General features: G+C 39.6%; 2 protein-coding genes across 2 annotated transcripts in view; both read left to right on the top strand.

Annotated features, from left to right (window-relative positions):
• Positions 1-4,564, top strand: part of LOC137972818 (uncharacterized) — an 83,580-nt gene extending 79,016 nt beyond the window's left edge. Inside the window, exons 18-20 of the mRNA XM_068819526.1 lie at positions 3,143-3,339; positions 3,725-3,817; positions 4,538-4,564. Coding sequence (XP_068675627.1) covers positions 3,143-3,339; positions 3,725-3,817; positions 4,538-4,564 — 317 coding nt within the window. The remainder of the gene's footprint in view (positions 1-3,142; positions 3,340-3,724; positions 3,818-4,537) is intronic.
• On the top strand, positions 3,728-23,016 carry LOC137974400 (fibroblast growth factor receptor 4-like). The gene is made up of 7 exons (XM_068821353.1): positions 3,728-3,817; positions 4,737-5,387; positions 7,870-8,081; positions 10,027-10,067; positions 16,170-16,266; positions 20,293-20,515; positions 20,633-23,016. The coding sequence occupies exons 2-7, from the start codon at positions 4,857-4,859 to the stop codon at positions 20,720-20,722; spliced, it is 1,194 nt and encodes a 397-aa protein (XP_068677454.1). The 5' UTR covers positions 3,728-3,817; positions 4,737-4,856; the 3' UTR covers positions 20,723-23,016.
• The last annotated feature ends 1,984 nt before the right edge of the window (positions 23,017-25,000 follow it).

The raw sequence follows: 25,000 nt of genomic DNA, 5'->3' as shown, positions 1-25,000 counted from the left end.
CGGGAGTCAATTAAGGTAAATAAGTATGCAATCCAAGCATCAACTATTTAGCCTCGACTTCAACAACATTGTATTATTATTTTGGATGTTTGTTCTAGCGAGCTGCCCAACAGTAGTTCTTCATAGAGTTTGTTGGCTGTTTCTGTATGGCTATAGCCTTTACATGTACATCGAATAGGGCTTTGCAGTCTGTAAAAATTTTAGTCATCTACATGTAGTCAGGTGTTAAATATTTATGCCTTGGACATTGTGATAAAGTAGCTTTTCGCTTTGCACGAGACACGCGTCTCATTCAGAAGCATGATGCCATTAATGGTACTTCGTAATGTGTTAAAAGGAATTCCCTTAGGCCTAAGAACTTTAATTCATGTATCGCTCTTTCGTTGGGGTTTTGAATGACGTCATGGTAAGAGGGCCAGTTTGTGACTCCTATACCAAGTAACGTGAATCTCATTATATAGGGTTATGTCGATGAGTGTGATTGCACTTATGTCATGACACTGCATGTATCAGCAAGCGACTCTCAAGGGTGAACCGGTTTAGGGCGATTAAAGGACTACTTTACGAGCTTGACTTCGAAATATAGTGTTGTTGATGTAGGGATAAGGGACACTTGATTTATTCCCTTGACTCAATAAGCTGTAAACTCAAGTGAAGCTATAATCCTTGCAGTTATGAACGCAATTGCAAAAAACTGCGTTCATAACTGCGAGGATCATATAGCTTAGCTTGATATCATATCCGCTGTTCATATATGATCCATTTCATATATAATTTCATCGTAGATTCATTCCTCACGGGAACATTGGAACCCACAACTACGAGGATCATATATGATCCATTTCATATATACACCTTATTCCAAAATGGCCGCCATTTAGATATTCTTTTGTTTTTATTCAAATTAGACCTTGATGCCTCGTTCAAGGCAAAATCTTCTTTTGAATTTTCAGGTCAAGAACAAGGTATCAAGGGCTAATTTGAATAAAAACAAAAGAATATTTAAATGACGGCCATTTTGGAATAAGATCTACAATTTCATCGTTAAAATGTAAACTGAAATTTTATTTAACAATTATTCCACAAGCGCACATCAAATATGAGATTGTAAATAGCTAACGAGGCGCGTAGTGCCAAGTTGGCGATAACCAGTCTCATATCCAACTAGTGCAAATGGAATAATTGTTTTATTAAATTTTCATTACATTCTGAACGCTGGGACATTTGGAAATAAGGACCAATTAGCTTCCAAGTAGGTGATACAGTATAAGAACTGATAACCGAGATTGAGTGAACCAATCACAAAGCTAGAAACACAATATCCGAGGTCAAAGATTTAATAATAAAATATAACCAGGTATAAGATACTGAATTACTTCGGAAATATTCTGTCTGAGTATGAATTATAGCTCCTTGTGGTAATAACTTATTGCTCAAAGAAAAACTAATGATACCTTGATTACTTGGGAATTTAAGACGATATTAGATAGATATGTGTGTGACGCGTCACAAATATGTTTTCACAAAATGTTCCCAAATCGTCAAGGATTACCACATAAGACAAGAACATCATTCTAAAAGCTTATTCTACGGTAATTTTGAGGGTGGAAATCAAGTTTATGGCCGACGGTAAATACAAGCACATTGTTGAGGCCGCATGGAATATTTAATTACGTTTACACAACAAAAAGATGCTAACCCCACTTTGATATGAAAATCCTTTACTATTGCCATAAAATTTATCCAGATATCTTCACTAGGCTCTTAAGAATTAAGCTCTCTTTTTTTTTTTTTTTTTTTTTCCGTGATTTCAAGTAAAATTCCCTGAATTTCATTCCCTTAGGTGCGGGCCATTTCTGTCTCGCTCGATAGCGATTTTCGGCATATCACAATATGATGTCATTTCAACAATCCTTTGATTATTTCAACCGATTCCAATAAAAACTGGCCAGTGGTTGTCTAATTTCATAAACATCTGATGTGCCAAATTTGTAAGGAAATGGAAGTAACGCAATTTCTCAACAATCTTACCCTGAACGGCAGCAATTTTGCGGCTGCGGTGGAGGGGGATGTGGGAAATGGATTCAAAAGGACATTCAGTTTAAATTGTTGATTGGATGCTGTTAAAAATAACCAAGAAAATTGTCCAAAGAAATGTTTCTGAACAAAATGAGGACCCGGATTTTAAAGCGCTGATTGGCCTTCGAACGACTGAGCCCTGTAGAACATCTATTGCACCAGTAAGGGGCACCCTCTTAGAAGGGTAAACCTTGCCTATTGTATTTTCCGCTTTGGTTTACATGAGAGGAAGGGTCACCCTAGGGGTACGGCCACCCTATCTGCTTGGTAGGGTAACCCTAGGAGGGCCAACTTTTTGCCATGTGAACACTTGAGGTAGGGTCACCCCTCTAGCAGGGTCAACTTTTGTGGGATCGGATTATTGTCAGATTGCAGCGAAAGTCTGTAATGAGGGTCACCCTTTCTTCATGTAAACAGGCCATAAAACAAAATATTCTATTAACTTGCCTGACGCACTCTACAAGCACTTGGACAGAACCATACGATATCACCAGCCTTCACAACCTTTTCTCTGTACGCAACCCTCACTTTCAAATATGCAAAAAATATTTATCTATCGCAGGAACCATCCATCCTTCCCCCTCAACTGCTACCTGTACGACTACAAACATATCGAACTCACTCTCCTAAGCTCCGACTACCCCTAGTTCTAAAAACTAAAACTCCATTGGTTTTTCTTTTCAGTAAGACAAGTTTGACTAGCTAAAGTCGGAAAAGTCCGGAAGTACAGTGAAAACAGCTGGTCTTAAGTTTAGCGTGTTAAAAATGCAAGCTGTTTTCTCAAGCAAAAACCAGGGATTGTCTCGCCTTTATGACCGGAAATTCCCTCAAAGAGTTATACTATCTCGAGAGATGGTATATAACTCATCCTCATAAATGCCACAGCCAATTACATTGCCCGTAGTGACAGAAAAACGGAAATACTGGGTTGTGCTTTACCGCATAGACTGCAGTCAGATTACAATAAAATACTGATAACCGTTCATCACACTGCACATGAAACACTAAGCAACCTACTTTGAAACTGATTTGTTCAACATTATTTCATAACTTTTTTTTCAAGAAAACGCCAATGAAGGGCAGAAATTAGAATTTCTGAACGAGATTGATCTCATGAAGGTAGTGGGGAAGAGTCCAAACGTGCTGAGTTTCGTAGGCTGTTGGACAGAGGCCACTCCACAGAAGACGCCTCTTCGTCTGATTATGGAATATGTTCCCCATGGAGACTTGCTTCACTGGTTGAGAGCAAAAAGAAGTCAGGTAATTATATTAGCCAAACATCATTAGTAAGCCAATTCTTATAGATGCATTAAGTATTAAGGGAAAAACAAAGAATATTACAACAGTTGGATAGGAAAATTCAATGGAATGTCCTAAGGCGAGCTTCACTTGCATCTTAAAACTAAACTCATGTGGCCTCAGTTGCTCCAAGGGTGGATAGCGCTATCCACTGGATAACTCAATCGGTTTTGCTAGTGTTTATCCGCTGGATAATGATTTATCCAGTGGATGGCGCTATCCACCTTTTGAACAATCGAGGCCTGGGTGTTAGCCAAAACAAATTGTATGGTTGTGACTTTGTGGGTCAATGAGGACCACAAACCGCTTTTTTATGGTAACACTTATTGCTTACTTGTATACACAGATTAGAGGTTCTACGTTGGGAGCTGTCGTTATTACTGAAAGCAAAAATAAGTATGCAGAAACAAAAGAATGCAAAACAGCTACACTAGACCAGGTATATGCTTCTTAATTTTCATATGATGTTAAATCTAGGATGCAGACCTGATAGATCTTTACTCTCATTCCTTTGTGCCATTTTTTTTTTTAAACTGGAGCAATATCAAATGCCTAAAACCCACAGTAAACATTATTGGATAGCCTTGTAGAAATTATGTGTCTGCAGCTAAAGCTTATAGATACATGTACCAACAGGCCATATAATTGTGATTCCGGGATGCAGCTAAGTGCCGGCTGCTGGTGAAAATCGCCGCTTGAGAAAAGGGTGATCGCCGGCTGAATCGAGGCTGCATTTTTGCCGTCGATCGAAGCAACTGAGGAGATCGCAAATTATTTTCTACAAAGTTTAAAAGTCATTCGATGTATTAACAAAAAAAAAAGAATTTCTGTTAGTCAACACGGAATTATCACTAGAATTTCTCGATACTGGAAATGAAATGAAAGCGTTGTTTAAGTACTTTTCAGCGTGTCTTCTCTTTCCTTGTATTTGCCATCTTGAAGAATGCCGGGTGTTGTGAATGCCAGGTCCCTTTGATGCTCAGAGCACAAACTGAACAGCCACAACCGAACCAGCTTCGACCTGTTATGTTACACCGTGCAACGCCTGCTGGAACTTTTTTGCAGTGCCGTTACAAACAAGTTTCAATGTGTAACAGTGGCTTTGTGCTGCCATTGATAATTTTGAAGTGACCATGTAATCTGTTGTTTCTCTTACTAGAAGAGTAATCGACATTTAGAGTTATAGAAGGCAAAGTAGAGTGTTAACATAAATTGATTTGACTGTAAAAAAATAAATAAATAAATAATGGCAGCCCAAAAAAGGATAATTAACTTGAAGGCTGAGGCTTAAATCAATGTTTGTTAACTCAACTACAATGAGTCTTTTGTTAATTTAACGGAATAAATTTCTCACTTAGGGTGGTGAAGCAGATGGGATTAAAACAGTTGTGTTGTATGAAAGCAGCTGCATTTCCACATGTGCCCCAGAACATGAGGAAATCATCGCTTCTGGCAACATTGATTCTGCATCACCCTTGATGTGCTTCCCCTCTACATCGGCAGAAGATCACAAAGAAACAATCACCTCTAGCAGCAATGAATGTGTGATACCCTTGATTGCCATTAGCTGCCCTACCAAATCTGGGGAAGGACAGAAAAAAGCCCTCCCTCCTGGCAACGATGAATGCACAATACCCTTTTTAAGCCTCCCTTCAATAAGTGGAGAAGAATATGATGAAACCATTGCTTCTGGCAACAGTAAAAGCACAATACCATTGTCCAGCATCCCTCCTGCTTATGCAGGAGACGGTGAAGGGGACTTCATCGGTGATATCAATGATGAAAGTGGGATTCCTTTGCTCAACTGCTCTTCAACATATCCAGCAGAAAATGAAGGAACTGACATCGCTGATGGCAGCAATGCGATACCTTTGGTGGTAGTTTCGTCATCCGCGTCAAACCAGGAAGATGTTCCCACCAAAAATATGGGCGATGAATGTGATGAGGATTGCGAGTCATTTGCTCTTCTTGATCTTATAAAACTTGCCTGGCAGATTGCACGTGGCATGGTAAGCTAATAATGATTGGAATGACATAAGTCAATTTTCGCAAACCATCTGGTTGTAATCGCTATAATTGCTCAGCTACAACAAGTTGCAAAATTGTTAAGACACTTTCATTAAAAAACACCTTTTCTAACTTCCAATAGTCGGCGTATCTAGAATTTAAACCTTTCCCACTTCCTCTCCCCTCTCCCCCTTTCAATGCTGACTGCTTAAGTTCCCAACATTTTTTTGTCTCGCTAGCAACACTGATAAGGGGGGAGGGGGGGGGGGCTGCAGTGTGAGAGATAATAGGGAAATTAATAACGCCACAAGAAGGTGAAGTGTCTCCACTATTTTTGCAACTTGTTGTCTAATTGATTGCAATAATTTTGCCAGTCCGGATTTGAATCCTATAGGGAAACGTTTCAACGTAGAAAAGCAGAAACTAAAGAAACAATCGTTAAATATCGTATAAGCTCTGAAACATTTCATAAGTTTGCACGCGAAGTGCAAAGCACATTGTACCAAACACGAAAGGATATTAATTATTGACATACGGTAGCATCGATTTTCGAGTGTTTGGACATAATCATCGTAACAGAAGACTCCGTACCAAATACTAAAGCGAGCAAAGTATTTTGCACTGCAGATCTGATACTCCGAAAGTTACACATGGTTCGTATTATGTAACACAATACCATTTATTGTGTTTCTTGTTGACGTCAACCGGGATGGTGGCGTTACAGTTTAAAATCGTATCTTCGAGGAAACAGCACAATTCAACTAGTACTTTCTTTTCTAATCAATCCAATACATTACCAGGTGATTCGTAATAAAGATCACACAGTTAAAAATCCTGTACACATCGTCTATTCCATTTACCAACGGTCTACCGTCGCAACAGCAAGAAATATGATATCATTATTTTCTCAGTGAAAAGTTGTGGTAGACCGTGTAGACCGTTTCATATAAATGTCATAATGTGTAGCCGGTACAAATTTGTTCACTTTTGTATCTCATTGTAAAACAAATCTCGCAAAGGATTTAACAGAATCGGGTGCTTTCTTTTGATCATTGTGCTCAGTCAGTCATTCCAAAGAACATGGAATTAGCCTGTACCCGACACGTCACTTAGAAGACTTGCTAGTAAGCGTTACCGATCCCTTCTCTGGCAGCAGACTAGCCCGAAAGCAATAAGTAATGTTACGAATGGACTTCTATGAAAATGTATCTTTGTATAACAATGTCTGCTAAGAATTGATTTTTCGGAAAGTGGATGTTCCCTTTAAATGGCATGCGATCGCAGTTAAAGGAGAGGTTATGTCTGTTTCTCATTCGTAAACAACAGCTAATTTCGTACATGTTGCACGCGCTTTAGATGTCATGTGGCGACCGAAATATAGGTGTTTAAGGCAAATTATTTCGAAATCGGTTCCAGGATATTTCTAGCGTACTTTAAAAAGCGAAAGGATGGAAATCACACCTTTTCGTGTACCAAATTATGTGTATGTTCGACTTGACTCACAGAAAGCACTGAAATGCCCTCAAATTACGTCATACCGAGACCCCGCCAAAATCCAGTTTGTCGCTGGCCATTTTCCATTCACAGCAGATCAGAGAATTAAACCTTTTTTTTTGGAAACACCATATTAAACGCAAACGATAGACGCCTTCCCGTTCCAATAAACAAAGTGACCGTACGCCAATACAGTGACAACCAACTCAGACAATAAGTTGTAAAATTGTTGAGACACTTTCATTAAAAAAACACCTTTTCTAACTTCCAATACTCGGCGTATCTAGAATTTAAACCTTTCCCACTTCCTCTCCCCTCTCCCCCTTTCAACGTTGACTGCTTAAGTTCCCAACATTTTTTTGTCTCGCTAGCAACACTGATAAGGGAGGGGGGGGGGGGGGGAAGGGGGCCTGCAGTGTGAGAGATAATAGGGAAATTAATAACGCCCCAAGAAGGTGAAGTGTCTCCACTATTTTTGCAACTTGTTGTAGCTTCAGGGTCTAGCCATAGCAGCAATAAGATCTCTCTTTGTGACTGGGAATCACGATTACCTAAACTCTATCCAAGTCAGTGTTGTAATATTGTTGTGCGCAGCATTAAGTGAAATCTTTGCATTGCTTAAAAGGTGGTTGATTGGTCCTCTGAGCTTTGTAATGCCTGGCTTGGCATATCAGTACATGTTGTTGCTCCCAGTTTCTCTATGGTGTTCGGTTAGTATCATACTGATGAGATTTTGAGTGGAGTGGAGGTATTGAACTCTTATCCTTGTATAAACAAATTCTTTCGTTTCAAAAGTGCTAATACCTAACGCTAAGTAAGTCTATTTGAAGAAATCAATTATGTTAGGAGTCACTTTCATTGGATGTACAATTGGCGTGATATGATCAAGGCCCGACGGTTTCTTGAAATTCTCCAGTTCCCAAGCCACTAGCCAGGACTCTGCATCTCAGATCCATAGGAATTCCCATGGTTATTCTTTTTCGTTTACAGACCTATCTTTCCCAGAAGGGCCTAGTCCACAGGGACTTAGCAGCAAGGAACATTCTCGTGGGTCATGGTAAGAGAGTCAAGATTGCTGACTTTGGATTGATGAGGCATTTGTACCATGGGGTGTACAAAGTAGACACTGGGAAGAAACTGCCTGTGAAGTGGATGGCTCCCGAGTCAATTTTTGAAGAGATCTTCACCACCAAGAGCGATGTGTTAGTATTAGGTTTGATAACTAATGCAAGGCAGCGCGCGTGCAAGGATTGCAACAAAAAAAACATGGCTTCGATACAACAATCATTTTATTTGCTCAATGCATCCGGTATCTGTACTATTTTTCCTCATAATTGAACAAAGTGTTTCGATGGTTTTAGTCTTTTATGAGAAATGTATGTTAGAAAAAGTAACAATGCAAAGAACTTCGCAATTCGCAGATTTTTCTTTGTTATGGAAAGAACCCTGTTAAATGCAGGGCATGTGTAGTTAGTCAAAAAACTGCTATTGAATGCGGAAAGGCTTTCTCGGAAATACGCCTATTTCTCGAGAACCACTCGTTAGAATTGAACGCAACTTGGCACAAAGATACTTTAGGAAATACGTAACTGGAGTATTGAAAAAAATTTGAACTTTTACAGAGGAAATTCTAGATATTTCAGTGAACCTTCAAGAAGAGATAATTAAAGATTTCTCTGTCAATTAAATTTTTATTAAGATAGTGTTGAATGCATATTATAAAAGAAAATCTAGCGACCAGTTTTTCTGCAAATAAACAAAACCGATTATAAAGGCCTGTTTGTATTTATTCATGTTGCCATGGCAATTGCAAATACATCAGCTTAACTGTCAAAAAACCGAAGATCGTGTCGTTAACTTTTTTGCTACCATTTTTGGGGGGTTTTGCGGGTCCAAGGCCCGCGACGGCCCGGCGGCCCGGAGGCCCGGTAGCCGAGTCCTTTCAACAGGTTTTTTGTCCAGCGGTAAATCCACGTGCATGCACAGATCTGCATCGGGTTTGGGCGTGCAAAATGGACAACAATGAGTTTGAATTCGTTTACCATTTTAATCATTTGAATCGTTTTTCACTTATCAACATGCCATGAAAGAAAGGATCGAAAAGGATTGAAATGATTATTAAAATGGAAAACGAATTCAAACTCACCGTCTTTCATTTGCGCGCCCAAACCCGATGCAAATCTGTGCATGCGCGTGGATTCACCGCTGGACAACGAAACTGTGTGGGCCTCTGGGCAACCAGCCCTTCGGGCTTCCGGGCCGTTGCGGGCCATGGGTCATGGGCCGCTGGGCCCTCGGGCCGCCAGGTCGCTGGGCTGTGGCGGGCTGTGAGCTGCACCGGGCCTGCTTTTAGCAAAACCCTTTTTTGGGGACCAAAGGATCAAGGGTTTTAGAGAAAAAGGTAGATGAAACATTGGTAGGGAGTCTGGGTTGCTTAGTGGTTATCTATCGGGCCTCCCACTACTGCGAGCCGGGGTTCAATTCTGGCCTCGGCCGGCATGTGGGCTGAGTTTCAGTCGATCTCAACCTGACTTGAGGGTTTTTCTCCGGGTACTCCAGTTTTTCTCCCTCATCAAGATCGACTCACAGCTAATTAAAACATCTAGCTGTGGTGCTGTGCTCCAACATCAACATGGACTGTATAGCAGCATCCAGAGGCGCCTTTGTATGGTTTCAGCCTGATGTCGTGAGCCGCGCCCTTCGCAATTCAGTCCTCGACTGCAAGTAAGGGTGATTAGCACTAGCAATATATTTAACTGTGTTCAGGCACCTTAAGTCAGTACTGAAATACAAGATAATCAATATTGTTAGTGTATTTTTCATTTCTTATTTTCCCATCCCCATAATGCAATACGTCTTGTGGGGTTCTTTACATAGAAACAATACAAGTTATTTACTGTTGTGCCTGTATCATGCTTTAGTAAATTGGATGTCCATTGTTTAACCGCCCCCAACCCTCCCCCCCAAAAAATGAACTGTATTATGGGATTTTTGAAAAAAGCAAATTTCATAAATTGTATTCAATGTTGGAGATAACTTGTCATCTTTGGTATTGTATTAATTAAATTCCACTTCTAATTCCAAACTACACACCAGCAGCAAAATGAGCACTGTTTAGTTTTGCTGATCCATTTGTTTTACTTGCAGTTGGTCCTATGGCGTGGTCCCGTGGGAAATCGCAACTCTTGGTCAGTGATAATAATTATTTATTCAATTTTAATTAATATATTTTTACCATACTTTTAGTCGTTTGCTGATGAGACTCGATATTACGATAACCTGGCCCTTGCCTGTCCCGGATAACTTTATCCAATAGATAAGCCTCCATCATTTTTTTTTTATAAAATATACTCCACATTGCACAATCAAACGTTGGCCACTTGACTGGCTGACTGACTTGCCAATGACCCACTTACCATCTGACCTGTTGAGCGAAGGAGCAAACAAAGGAACGATTTTCTTATTTATTTTTTTGCACTTTAATACCCCATTACCTAAATTGTTAGTGACAGAGTGGCTCAAACAGTATGCTTATTAAATTGAAGCAACAATTAGACTATTGCACAAGACCGTGTTATTAAAGCTTGTCTCAGTGCTGTTTTTAGCTTTATACATAAATTTAAATTGGTTGCCTTACTTTGACAGAGTAGGTACAGGCTTTTGCTAACAGGTGATCTTAAATATATGACATGGTTCGTGCTACTCCTTGAAGTACTTGAAAAGCCCTGGAATTTAATATTAGATTTCAAGGGCGCTTGAAAAGCCCTTAAAAAGGAGAATTTTTTGTAAAAGTGCTTGAAAATAATGGCAACTCCTTGAATTTTTTTGGAATGGGGAACAGTAAGGGTTGCATTACAGTAATTTGAGAATTGAACGCACATTTCAAACCTGCGAAAAGATTTTGCGAAAAATTTCTTCTCTACCTGTACCTTTGCATGCTGGGTTAACTTGCACACACTGCATGGAAATACTGGATGGGTATTTCCACCATGTGGTCCGGTGGACGCCATCTTCATGGTGTTTTCTCGGGTTACGACGATTCGTTTGTATTGTTAAAGATGCCCGGAGGAGGTAAATGCGTTTTTAATTCTGATTGGGTCTTGGACGGTGCATATAAAGACTGGTTACAAGTTGTCAAAGGCGATAAACATGCTGCGTATTGCAAACTGTGCTGCCGAGAGTTTAAATTAGCGAGCATGGGGAAAGCAGCTTTGACGTCTCACATGGAAGGAGCTAGACACCAAAGACGTGTGAGAGATTCTGCCAAATCAGTTTCTATTGCTAGAAGTTTCGCTTCTGTTGAGGAAACATCTCAGGTGGCTCCTACGACTTTTACGAACGACAGTGTGATGGAAGGTACTGGAGAAGGTAGGGCAGTTCAGTCTTTGTCTGATTTATGCACGTTGTCCAAAAAGGTCGCCAGTGCAGAGATTTTGTGGGCTTTGAAATGTGTTTCCTCACACTTCTCTGAAAGTTCAAATTCTGGAGTAAATGACTTGTTCAAGAGGATGTTCAGTGACAGTCAAATTGCAGCAAATTATTCAATGAGCGAGTCAAAATTCAGGTATGTCACAACATTTGGACTCGGCCCATATTTCGCCATGAAACTATTATATGATGTAAAACAATCACCAGCCCATGCACTGTTATTTGATAAGTCACTGAATGAAGAGATGCAGAGCAAGCAACTGGATGTGCATGTGCGTTATTGGTCAAGTGAAAATGGCAGAGTGGAGTCCCGTTATCTCACGTCGTTGTTCATCGGCCACGGTAGAACAGATGACATCCTAAAGCACTTTGAGGAGGCAACGAAAGACCTAGACCCAGCCAAGACATGGAATATCGGTATGGATGGCCCAAATGTAAATCTGGCTTTTGAAAGAGAGCTGAGGAAATTTCGTGAGGAATTGAACTTAGCCTTCATTGTTATGTCTTGGGACGTGTGGACTGCACAATGCTCACAGATCTTTCCAAACTGGTGCCAAGGAGACCAATTGGGATCTGGATCAATACCTTCTTAAAGAGTACAAATTGTTCAAGGATTCTCCAGCTAGACGGGAAGACTTTGTCAAATACACTGGTGTGGATATATTTCCATCTAAATTCTGTAACCACAGGTAGGCTCTATATTTCATTGTTAAACAACCTTAATTTGTAAATGTAACTCACTCTTTCCTCCTTTGTAGTCTTTTTTTTTATTTTAAAGTCTTATTTAATTATCCCTATGCAATATAGTATGGTAATGGCAAGAGTAGTTCTTTGTGTGCATTTGAAACTTTGCATTGGTTTTGTATAGTCAATTTCAACAACATATTTGAAACAATTTCTGATGTTAACCTGGGCAATGTTTAATCACCTTTAACTTGTATAAACTTATATTTCAATCTCCTTTGCTTGGTTTTTAATAGGTGGCTAGAGAACCTTGCAGTTGCTGGAAAGTCACTCACACTTCTTTCAAGTATGAGAGAATATTGTAGACAAGCAGAACTGGAAAAGACAGCACCAAAGAAACATGAAGGATATCAGTATGTTGCTAAAGCAGTCACACTCGACAAGTTGCTCAAGGCAAAGCACCATTTCTGGATATCCTTGGCACAAGATTTCCACCCTTTCCTTGTCACATATCAGACAAACAGGCCTATGGTACCATTCCTTGCATCCGATCTAGAGAAGCTGTTGAGGTCAATAATGAGTAGATTCTTGAAAGAAAGTGTCACAACTTCTGCTAAAACCTTCACACAATTGGCAAAGATTGATGTCACATCAAATGATAATAGCAAACTGAGCAAAGCTGTTGACATTGGTATTATCACAACGAGAGAAGTTGATGGCCTGAGAAATAATGAGCAAATTACACAGCAGGAACAGAGGCAATTTCTACTTGATTGTAAGGCATTTCTCACTCGCACTAGTGAAAAGTTACTGGAAAAGTGTCCATTAAAGTTTCCGGTGGTTCGCTTTCTAAGATGTCTAGACCCCCAGGTAATGGCAGATCTAATCAACATCTCAGTAAAGCTGTTTGAAAGGCTTCTGAGCATTCTCTTGGATGCTAAACGGGTCAGGGAAACCGAGGTTGACTTCCTGAAGAAGGAATATGCGTCATTTCTTGCAGATGATGTTTATGGTAATCCAAAAACTTTACATGAATTTGAAGAATATGACAAGGTCAGCAGTGAACGTGTTGACTGTTTCCTGGCTACATACCTCAAAGCCAGCAAATACCAGAAGTTGTGGGATCTTGTCAAGTGCCTTCTTGTGTTGTCTCATGGACAAGCTGGTGTTGAACGTGGCTTTAGCATAAAAAGTGAGATAATGGAATATAACTTTAAGCAAAAGTCAGTTGCCTTAAGAAACATCTATGACCACATTCAGACAAGTGGTGGCATTCTTCATGTCAAGATAGACCAAGAACTTAGAAATGCTGTAAGGAATGCCTCTTCAGAATTTCGCCGTGAGCAGAAGAGGCAACAGGAAGAAAAAAAGAACAAGGAAAAACATGAAGCAAACCGGGTTGTCAATGACGAGATTTCCTCTTTAAAGGTTAAACGGAAATGCCTTTTAGAGCACTGTTCAGTTCTTCAAGATAGTGCTGAAAAATTAGCTGACCGTGCTGAAAAGGGAGATAACATGGTTCATCTAAGAAAATCAGTTTTAGAAGGACAATCAAAGACATGGAGAAAGAGGCAGACGAAATTGATGATCAGATAGACACACTGAGGAAAAGGCTAAAATCGTGATCTTTTACAGCTGTTTTGGTATTACCATTTCTGGCTAGAATAATTTATTAATAATTTTACCCTCTTCCTGTACCTTATTGTACTTCAGTGTTGTTGCTGGAGGTAATCAAAAGAATGTGTCTGCCATCAACATTTAGTTAAAAGATAAACATTGATTTCAGACTCTGTTGTTGTTGTTGAGATTATTGTTCGGATTATTGTTCCGTTTATGGTTGCTGAATATTATGGATTACTTGTAAATATGTTTCGCCCTCGTACATTTACACCATTTAAAACTTGTCATGGATACTGTTTGTGAATTGCTGTAGCCTTGGTGAAATCAGTAAATTTAATACGTTCCATTGATGGTTGTGCCTCTTAATTAAAATGCATTTAATATCTGAGGCAGCTATTTTAAGTCGGTAATAACAAAGAGTAAAATTCAAAACGTAGTTCAAGACAATTAAGTAAACTCGCTTTGAATTCCCCTTGAAAACTGTTTTTTTGGTGCTTGAATACTCCTTAAATACTCCTTGAATTTTATGTCCACAAACCAGCACGGACTCTGATATGAATACAAACCATGATTACGTTTATTTTGGAGACTAGACGTTGGGTTGTGAAACATAAAATTTACACACAACCCGCGAAAAGTTCCCATTTCTTCGTTTCCCCGCCGTTTACTATGTCATATCTTGATTCAGGCAAAGGAATCTGTTAAATTAGAGTACTTTTGTTCTAAATTAGATGGCCATATAGGATATCACACCACATATCAAGTCTTATTCGAGCCACTTACGGAAACTAGAAATGAACCGATGATCAGTAATAGTAGTACGACTGAGTGGAGTACAATTAAGGGAGTAATCGTGCAAATGATTTCAAAATTGGCCGAACGCGCAGCGCGAGGCCGATATAATTTAGGAAGTAATTGTGGAAATGGTTTCAAAATCAGCCGAACTCGCAGCACGAGGCTGATTAGAAATTACGAGTAATAGGTACGATTAGTTTTAAAAGCTGCTATTGTCCTGGTATGCCAAAGTTCAGTTTGGTTTTCAGTCCTTGGCTTTAAATCGTTGCATCCTTAAGCTCCCTATTCACGAAGTTAGGGAGAATGACCAAGAAAGATGAACTGACGTTTCTAGTGTGTCTTGAAAAAAAAAGTGCTTATTCTGTTCACCGCTTGCTAGTTGGCACTTGTCTGTATAAAAAATTGAAATAAAAGTCTATGAATTTTGTACTCTTGGTTCTCCGCCTTGCGAAACAGTAGGCAGAAGTCCAATTTATATTATCACTATTGTCAGTCTACAGTCCATGAACCCGAGTCACCTCTCTTGGCTAGTGTCCAGGGTTTAATTTTTTCTCAGATTCTCTGTACACAAGTGTACTTACTTAACTGGTATTTTTTCTCTATAGTTCAAGAAAGCAGGCTTGAATTTTAGTACGTTTTCGGCTATGTAAAGTTCCTTCTAGGAAAAAAAAACCGGTTATTACTGATGATGCTGCCGATCCATCCATCTAGGCCCGGAATTTTGTTTAAGTCTTGCACTAATTCGAGTGCTGAGGACAGGGATTTTACTAAAGCAATTAAAATCAATGTAGCATCATCCGCAAACTGGGTTATATTTACTTCGTGATTATCTGCGTAGACACTTCTTATGGTTGCCTTGTTTCCAGTTGCTTTGGCCATTACATGTACCTCCGCGTAAAGGATAAAAGAGATGCGTTGACAGAAAACAGCCCTCTCTTGCACCTCAAACATTGAATGAAAAAGCCTGGACAGGCTGACTGATAGATGGATGGACTCATGCACTGACTGGTTCGATGAGTAAATGAACTAAGAAAAGTGAAACGTCTAGCCAACTGACTGTTTGTCCAACTGCCTATCTGGCTGACCTACCGACCCACTCTGACTGACTAAGTGAATGCGTTATCAAAGGAGCTGGCTGGTTAACTACAACTGTAACCGACTTGATGAGTTACTCAAAGGCTAACTGGCTGACCGGCTAACATTGACTAACAGGCTGACTGACTGACTGAATGACTGAGTAAACAAATGAGGGAATGAACCAAATCTGGCCATCCAACTAGTAAAGCAACTATCCAAAGGACTGAGCGGTTGACACAGAGACTGAGTGGTTAACCAATAGATTAATTGAATAACTGACTGACAGGCTGAATGAGCAAGGAAAGAAATGAAGGAATTTAGTGTGATGAATGAGCAGACTCACAGAAATTAGATCACGCAAACGAACGGGGAAACATACTCAGGTTTTTTTTTTGTGTGTGTGTTTTGTTTTGTTTTGTTTTGTTTGAGAGAGGGGGTGGGGTGAGGAGAGGTTAAACGTCTGTAAGGTAGTCCAACGCCAAGGTTTATACGTGACCAATCCGCCACTTTTTCCTCAGTTCATGATTAAAATAGGCTGAACGATCTCGATTTTCCCAAGTTTGTGTGTACTTGTTTATTGTGAGGTTCAAATGTTTATGAAATCGGGGTTTTCTTTAGTAAAACACCTCGCTTTCTTTAAATGGTTTATGGTGTGCCTCAAGACATGTTATGTGAATAATTTACAGGGGGCTCACCTTACGCTCTGAAGAAACACAAAGAGGTCTTGGAGAGCTTGAAGAGTGGTTACAGACTGGAAAAACCTGACATCTGCACAGACCGTGTGTAAGTTCTCCCTAAGTAACTATAGACAGGAAACATCATATGAAACCATTTTAGGAAAGGTGTGGTACATACGATCGAGGGAGGAATGTTTTGAATTTCATAAAGGCCCAGTTTCACCCATTCGGCATTGCGCCCGTTTGTTATTGTTTTCAAATGACGAAATGATTCCTCATTGGCTCTTTGCTTATCGCCGGTTTCCTCTGTTTCTTGTCGATTCGAAGCGCGTCAATTTAAGATTGTCTTTTTCACTTTCTTTGGCTAATAACTTGTATTGAAAAGTTTACCGCATCCGTGGTTCATGGACATGGACAGCTTTCTACAAGACGCCGCAAACACAGCTGTAAATTTTTACGGGTCAGCACTGGACTCTAACGAAGAGGACAACGAGGAAGAAGGATTAGACGTAACTACAGAGGTGAGACATTTCAAATGGCAATTTGCACGCGGCCGCGGTACTGAATTTATATTTCGTTACAACACCTGAATTATTTCTTTCTTTTTCAGGGAATAGAAAATGAAAGACTCAACTGTATTTGTTCAGGGCAATGTGCACGGAAGAGAGGAAGAGGAGAGTGTCCGTGCAAAGCAGCCGACCTTAGTTGTGCCCACGCTTGTAAATAATTGTGTCACGTCCAAGTGCAAAAATCAGGTATGATAACGCCGTATGATACAGAAGCTTACAAATGAATGTTCTATCACAATAATTTAACCATTCTTCTAGCGTTTGTTTATATATTTTTTCGTCTACGGATTTGGTATCAACAGTAGCAGTCACACAAAGAAGGCAGAAAGAAGCCAGGAAAATATATAAATTCCTGATGGTGCCGAGCGGTGGGACGTTCCATTCACGATCTGACCCCGGGGTATGGACGAGTAGGTTCTTACTGGTCGGATTTTTGTCGGAACCCTTCGAAAAAACCTTTCCTACCCCTTCACTTTTTGTCGGTGCCTTTGAAAAAGATTCCTACCAGTCAAATTCTGATTGACCTCATCCATCTCATCCATAGGAGGGTGAGAGGGGGGGGGGGGGGCGTGGTGGTGTCAACATCCATCGGCATTGCTGATGCTCAAATATGTAATGCTGGCATCCAGCCGTAAATCTCAAGCTTGTATAGGTTATCTTTATTCGAAAATTATCTTTATTTTGTGAAATTTCTTGCTAGGAATTCATTCAATCCCTGGATAACCCTACAAAGAATGACTTGCTGGTTAAATCATTGAGTATGGGCAGGGGCAATTTGGAATTCGCTAAAAAGCTAGTTGCAGACAACCTACTCGAAGAGCCTGCACCTCCAGAATACCTACCTGTACCATGGTGCCAGTGTCAGGTCTGTGTGCCAATGGAAACAGAGAAAGAAAATGTCTGTTGCAAGAAACGGCAGTGCATCACTTCTTACTGAACATTTCATGACATTTGCTTAGACAGAGACATTCTTGAAGTGTGCATGAAGGCACGGTGTGATATCAGAGCTGATAAATTCCATTTTTCCATGGAAAGCTTACGCAAAGCAGCCTATCGTCAGTTCTCTCTCTGGTAATATAAGAAATTGGGTAGAGGGAACAAGTCCTACGTGCTTGTGCAGTAAGGATGATTCGACAAGAATTCCCTTCTCCTGGTGGGAGATACATGGGATTTCAAAATAATTGACATGTGAACATCTGTCACTCATGCTTAGTGCATATTATAAGCCTGATCAGAAACACATATTCCCTCCCATGCCCATTTTTACCTTGGCCTGGATCATGTTATTGGGTTGTCTGGCCAATCACTACTGATAGTCATAAGCAGAAAATGAACTTTATCAAGACGTATTTATTCTGTTACCTGCTATTTCTATACATTTAAAGAAACCAACTTATTTACTGCATATAACAAGTACTGAATTTACATAAAACTTTGTCGAAAAATGTAATTCAAAACTATTGCTTGCTTTTCTTCGCTTTTAAATTTATCTTTATCATTATTTATAAATTCATTCCATCAGCTTGCTGTAGATGTCTGTTATGAAAAGTGGGACTATTCTCCTGCAAATGCATCTACTAGGACGTAACATAGATATGAAACACTGTTTTGTTCAAACGTTTCCATGTAACAGGGAAAGCCCTTAGTCCATTTGTACTTCAGTCTGTAAATGTTAATAAATACATGGACATTTTAGAAACAGTTTGTAATGTAGAAAGATGTAGCATGCTGTTCCAATGCTCATTTTAGCTTCTTTTCAAAACAAAAAGGTCCTTTCATCAACGCTTCAGTTGGCGGGGGCTCCTTCATGCCAATAGTGTGGGCAATTTGCTTTGGGTAAGATTCATTCATTCTATCGGAAGGCAATGTGAAACTTCCCTCATACATGGAGCGCCTATGCAGCATTTTTGCTACAGGAAAGGGGAAGTAAGTGAAAGATTTTTCTTCTTTCACAATTTCGGCATGAAATTTTTGAGACCTTTTCGACTATTTTCTATGGCCTTGTTCTTTTCGTGCTTTAGTAAGTTTTGATTTTCTTGACAAGTGCATGTTGTGGTTGATTGCAGCCAACGTTACTCTCATGATGAAGTAAGGATACCTAGTAGAAGGTGATCAGATACTACACAGTTATTACTTGCAACACACAAAGTAAATAAATAAATTGGTTTCACTGGATCCTGTAGTGGTTCTAAATTGAGTGTTGTAAAACCAAAACCAAACCAATTACTAAACAATTACCAGTAGACCTCTCAGCCATTCAAGTGAAACCAGAACAGAAGCAACTGCCCGATTACTATCAACACTCAATTGACTTCCTTCGACGACTGAAGTAAACAACTCCAATAATCTAAAAGCAATTGCTCCAGCAAAATAGTCAGCTTCTTTTCCACAATTTCATTTTCAGACAGGCTCAAGGCTGTTAATGGTTACAGTGTAATCATGATTACAACTGCAGACCACACTACACTAAATTATGATGAATATGAAGTCTATGGAGCCTGCAAAAGACAAAGACACCAAGGCTTTTTCAACATTTTGCACTGTAATGTATAAATCACATTTGAAAAAGAAAAAAAGGGCTGATAGGACAACTATAACAGGACAATAACGAAAAAAAAACTCAACACTTTTTATGATCTGAGATCGAGAGGCAGGTGTGATAAGACTCATTTCCACAAGTTGTGTATACATGATAACCAAGATCGTACGAAGTCGAAGGTAACTCATCCCCACCGGGAGAAGGGTCTCTGTCAGCTCTAAAGCAAAATGTGAACACAAATTCCCATAAGTTACCGCTTTATTAGGAGCAATATAAGCTTAGCTTCCATCGCCCAAACAACGAGAACACTTACTTTTATACGCGGTCCAAATCGAAAGCTTACGTAAAGCAAGCTCACCTTCGATGTAGAAGATACTCAGCAAATTCGCCATCCGTGAACTTCCCCAGACTGACTTTCCTCTCTCTCCAAAGATTAAACACGGATTGGCGAAGACGAATATACTGAGCGGAACCCGGTAAACGGGGCCTTCCAACACGCGTAGTTCTCTTCTTATCCTCTTCAGTCACACCACAGCTACATGTTCACACAAAATGATCGAACTGAACGCCTTATTAAAATCTCTGTCCGAAATATAGATGAAAAGCAAGAATATAATAACAAAGAATTCCTATTTACATTAATTGCAGAAACTGAAATAGAAAAATAACTACGGATTGAAATGGATTTCGAAGTGATTTACTCAGGCGCGCAATGCATTAAGGGTGAAACTGGGCCATTAATTCCTCAATTCACGCGTAACCACAATTCCTTGCGCCTCTAACCTTTCCGCGACCACAATTCCTCGCGTTTCGAAGAAAAAATGTGTTCTTCTCCCGATTAGAGAGCTGCCTCGTTCATTCGCTTCGGGTTCACTCACTGCGGAAGCAATTACAGTTGAAACAATGTAACATATCCTGTTCAGTAAGCTACACATGAATTAAAGGGAAACAGTGTTAATAGGTTATGTGAAGATCATCGATTTTCCTGCATAAAAGAAAACTCCTTTTTTTGTTCATCTTTAAGGTACACCTTGATGACAGATTGTTGGAACCAGGACCCAGATGAACGGCCAAGCTTTGAGCGGCTGTATAAGAGACTTGACGATATGTTGGAGGAGCAAGAGGAGTACTTTAGTTGGGACAATCACGACGAATCGAAATATTACTATAGCACACAGGCGTCAAAGACAGCAGAAGTTGATGAACTTGACAACCTTGAAGTTGCAAACCTGCCGGATGTGTCCAAGGTAAGTTTTGTAGACCAAACTTCTTGCAGTTGTAGACTTGTGCTTGGCCTTGCATGACAACTGAATTTGTGTATTGAAGTTACCTTCAATGTTATGCTATCATACCTTTCATCTTAGCAGGGGTCAAATGCAGAAGAAGCCGATGAAGTAGTCATAATCCAAGTTGAAAAACCAGAGAATGCGTCCAAGGCAAGTCTGATCATATGAGCTTTAAGCTGCACAGCAATGAATTGGTTCATTAACATCACTTATGAAACTCATTAAACTTATGCAATCATACTTTAATCTCATTGTTGGTAGATGCAAGAAACAGAAGTTTAGGAACAGGAAAATCATCAGGCTGTAAGCACAAAGACGAGTCTTCAAGCTGAATGATTTACAGTTGTCAGCAAATGCTTGCTGAGCATAGCTATGAATATTTTTAGTTGAAGTAACTTATCAGACTTAGCTATAAAGCTTTGCTCTTAGTCTTCTCGGTTTTAGATTGGCATTGTAGTCAGATTGCTGCTAAAGCTATTTGTTTGTTTATTTATTTATTTATTTATCTATTTATTTATTTATTCATTAGCAAGTGAGATATTACACTGTCTAAGTACAACTAAACAGCCGACTTTCAGGCACATGTTCTTACCTAGACCGACAGATTTTAACAATTTAAAGCTCAAAGATCTGCCTTGTCTTGACTTTGTTTGGCCATTAACAGGCAAGAAAAGGGAAGAATCTTGGACGACACCATTATCGTAACCTTAGGTGCACTCCCCTCGTCTCATGGTCCACTCTGCTCAAACAAACACAATGGCGTGCTTCTAGTCAGTGAAGGCAAGTTTACTTGCACTGTTCGCGAGAAGCAGGTCAGGCCAGAGTTTTTCATTGCTCTTCTAGAAGGCATTTGTTGCATATGTTGGCTAAGTCATTCAATTGTTAAAACGTCAAAAAGCTGGAGTAGGCTGCGACATACTAATCATCATCATTATTTATTTACTTATTTTAATAGCTTATTTCTTCGCATGTTTTGGCAATCCGTTACACCCAGCATTCCTCCATTGTTACGCCTGTAGAAGATGACTGAGTGCTTTTAATAGGCAATTTTCACAATAGCGTCATTTGACTACAACCACTAGAATTCAGTTTGTTTTTCTTTTCTGATTTAACCTTTGTATTCCCAGCAAGCTCAAAATACCAATAGCTCTAGTTAGCATGGGACAAGCAAAATCTGCAGGACTCTGGTATTTGTAGCCAAATGGCGTCATCATGCAAATGTCCTATTGGTGAATCTAAGTTCAACTGAGCAAATATTTAAATTAACGTTACGAACGGACTTTCTCAACATGGCAAGCTCTTAATTCAAGTCGCCTTCAACCCACTTCAGAAGTGCACATAGTTAGATCTTCGCCTAATTTTGATATTAAACACCAAGTGTCCCTTTAACTGTAAGCATTTTGCTGCCTGTTTAAACAACAAAGTATGTGTTAGGGTTAGCATAATATTCAGGTTATGGTCAATGCAGCTGATAATTTTTCCTTGCTCAGTGCAGTTTAGAGGACACTTAATAATGTTAACTGCGAGCATATCTGGACACAAGTGATGTTAAGTTGGGCGGAAGAGCAAGGAACACTTCTTAACGCTTATCAACATTGGCGTACATCTCAATTAAGTATAATTACATAGGTGATTATTGACACTTCTCTGCGCTGATTGGTTACCAATGAGGTGATTATTACGGAATAATCACTTAAGCGGTTTTTCAAAATGGCCACAGGCGGAAGAGCAATGGGACAACATCGGCGTACATCTCAGTATGTGCATTTCTGGACATATCGCATCCGCTACTTTCTGGCTTTTCTTTTTATCTAGGATAAACTCTTGACGTCATATTTTGTCTCAACAAGGTTTCTACCGAGACCCCAATCAACCTAAGGACTGCTTAAACACCCTCTTCAAAGCAAAATTATAACGTGTTGGCCTTAAAGACTTTGGCAGTGTAAAGAAAAGAAACATTTTCAGTAAGATGAAGGGAGTATTCAACCAAAAGAAACACAAAATAAGATAGCTTATAAGTAACCATGCCAGGCCCTAAATTAGAAACAGTGATAGGTCGTGACGTTTTAAAGAAAAGGAGCACCAAACGATAAGTAAAATAAATCAATTTCTTAATTTTGGTAATTTTTGTAAAAGTGCAAGCTGCACTTAAAGTATGTGCTCTGTTATGTTGTAGATGGTGCATTGGCATAATAAAAAAGAAAGTAGAGTAAAATTTCACTACGTTATGTTTCTAAAGAAGGAGGGGAACAAGAAATACAAAATAAGTTAGCTTGTAAGTAACCATGCCATGCCCTAAATTAGAAACAGCGATAGTCCTTGACATTTTAAAGAAAAAGAGCACATAATGATAAGTATAATAAATTAATTTCTTAATTTTGGTAATTTTTGTAAAAATGCAAGCTGCACTTAAAGTATGTGCTCTATTATGTTGTAGATGGTGCATTGGCATAATAAAAAGAAAGTAGAGTAAAATTTTGTGTTTCACTGATTTATGTTTGTGAAGAAAGAGGGGAAAAAGGGAAGGTGAGACATTCAAATGATGGCACAGTAGCTTCTTCGCTGTAAGTAAGAACTTACAGAGGACAATATTGAGACGGGAAAAATAGACAAGGAGACTAAAACAGAACCACATGTTACCATGAATAGATGGTTTCTACGTGACGTCACAGCGGCCATTCTGGTGTACTAGAACAATAGACATCCTCTCCCTTGGGGACTGAACTCTACTTTTATGCAAATTTTGCCCAAATATTTTCTATTGTTTTGTACACCGAAATGGCCGTCAACTCAGGTGAGTAAAAACCATCTATTGGTGGGGGAAACGGTGCAACGAAAGGTGTAAGAGGAATGACACTTTTCTAGGCAACTGATAGGGAGCGTAACACCAACAGCCAGTCATTATCACAAGGACCGAAAATGTATCTAATCACCGTGTTTGTAGTGTTTATTAATTTTAGATGCTTATGCGCAGCAGGTGAGGCAGGTGTATAAATAAGGTGTCTTTTGGCCACTCTCAAGAATACCATAATATTCTTTGTTTGTCCTCCAAAATTTTGCATAAGCATTGTTTTTATTTTCTCTTGGGACCCTTGTAAGTCCCAAGAGAAACTGGAACATTAGGCCACTTTCAAAAATACCGTAATACTCTTTGTTTGTATTAGCATTGTTTCAAGTTTCTCTTGGGATTTGCAATGGTCCCAAGAGAAAATAAAAGCAATGGTTATGCAAAATTTTGGAGGACAAAGAGGATCGTGATATTTTTGAAAGTAGCTTATTGGAGAGAGCTTCTTAAACAACGCTGACATAAATTAGAAGGAGAAAATTGTCGACAGACAAGCTGGTCCAGAAAACGTTTTGATTGCACATTGACTTACCCATCACAAGCAGAAATCTACAGTGAGTCTTAACAGGACTGTCGACAACATATGGAACGTTCTATATTCTGTGACAGGCTGACATCTAAAACAACGTTCACTGTGGGGACAACAGCGCAAAACATTTTTAGCTTAGCCCCAGACAAAGGTTTCCTTTTCAACTTAAAATAAGGAGCAATTTTCTTGAAGCATATGTTGACCACTGTTTTGCTAACTTGTTTTCTTAAATTGCAACTGAACCTTTATTTTACAGTGCTTTTTTAAAATCTATATATCTTTCAAAGCAACATCGCCCAAGATTTTGGTTAAAGAGGTACACGCCCTTGCCAAATTCCGAGGTTCTTTTTTCTTTGGGGGGGGGGGGGGGGGGTTGGGGGGAGACTGGGCTGAATGACTCATGCAAAGGAACTTAGCTTTCTACAAAGACAACACACCGGTTTGGCATATTGCCTTGAACTGACGGTTTTTTACTAAAAATTACTTTGTAAACATGTCTTACTCGCTTCAATGTGTTCTGGTCCATATCCCTTTGTAGACGTCACAATAGGCTTGATCCAGTCCCCTCGTAGAACCACTGTTTTCGGAATCCGTCATAAATATCGGGCAAAAGCAATGCCCTTAAACACTCACTATCAATCGTGAATTTAACCAATTCAAAACATCTTCTTTGCATGTTGCTTAAAAAAAGTACTGTAAGCAGCCTCGTTTCCAGGACCTCTCCCTTGCCCTCTGCGCTCGTTCCCTTGGCTTCTTCCCGCCCCAGCCCCAAAACCAAGGAGAGGTCCTGGGGACGAGGTTGTACTCTACAATTAGGATTCAGTTGCACTGACCAAAGAAAAAATATATATTTTTCTTGGGATCTCAAAACTATGCTAACTTTGTCTAAGACATTGGAGACCCTGGAAACGAGGTTGGGCTCGCAACACCATGTTACTCTAGAGGGGAGGTGCTTGGGCTGGTCTTTCATATACCGGATCCGAAATAATTAAGGTCCATGAAACAAAAGAACAAAACGAACATAACAGCACCTAATTAGCAAGGCCTAATCGGAATAAAACAATTTTTTTTT

This window comes from Montipora foliosa, chromosome 10 (assembly GCF_036669935.1).
Source record: "Montipora foliosa isolate CH-2021 chromosome 10, ASM3666993v2, whole genome shotgun sequence".
Classification (NCBI taxonomy): Eukaryota; Metazoa; Cnidaria; class Anthozoa; order Scleractinia; family Acroporidae; genus Montipora; species Montipora foliosa.
Note: the sequence above shows the minus strand (reverse complement) of the source record. Positions and strands in the feature narration are given on the sequence as shown.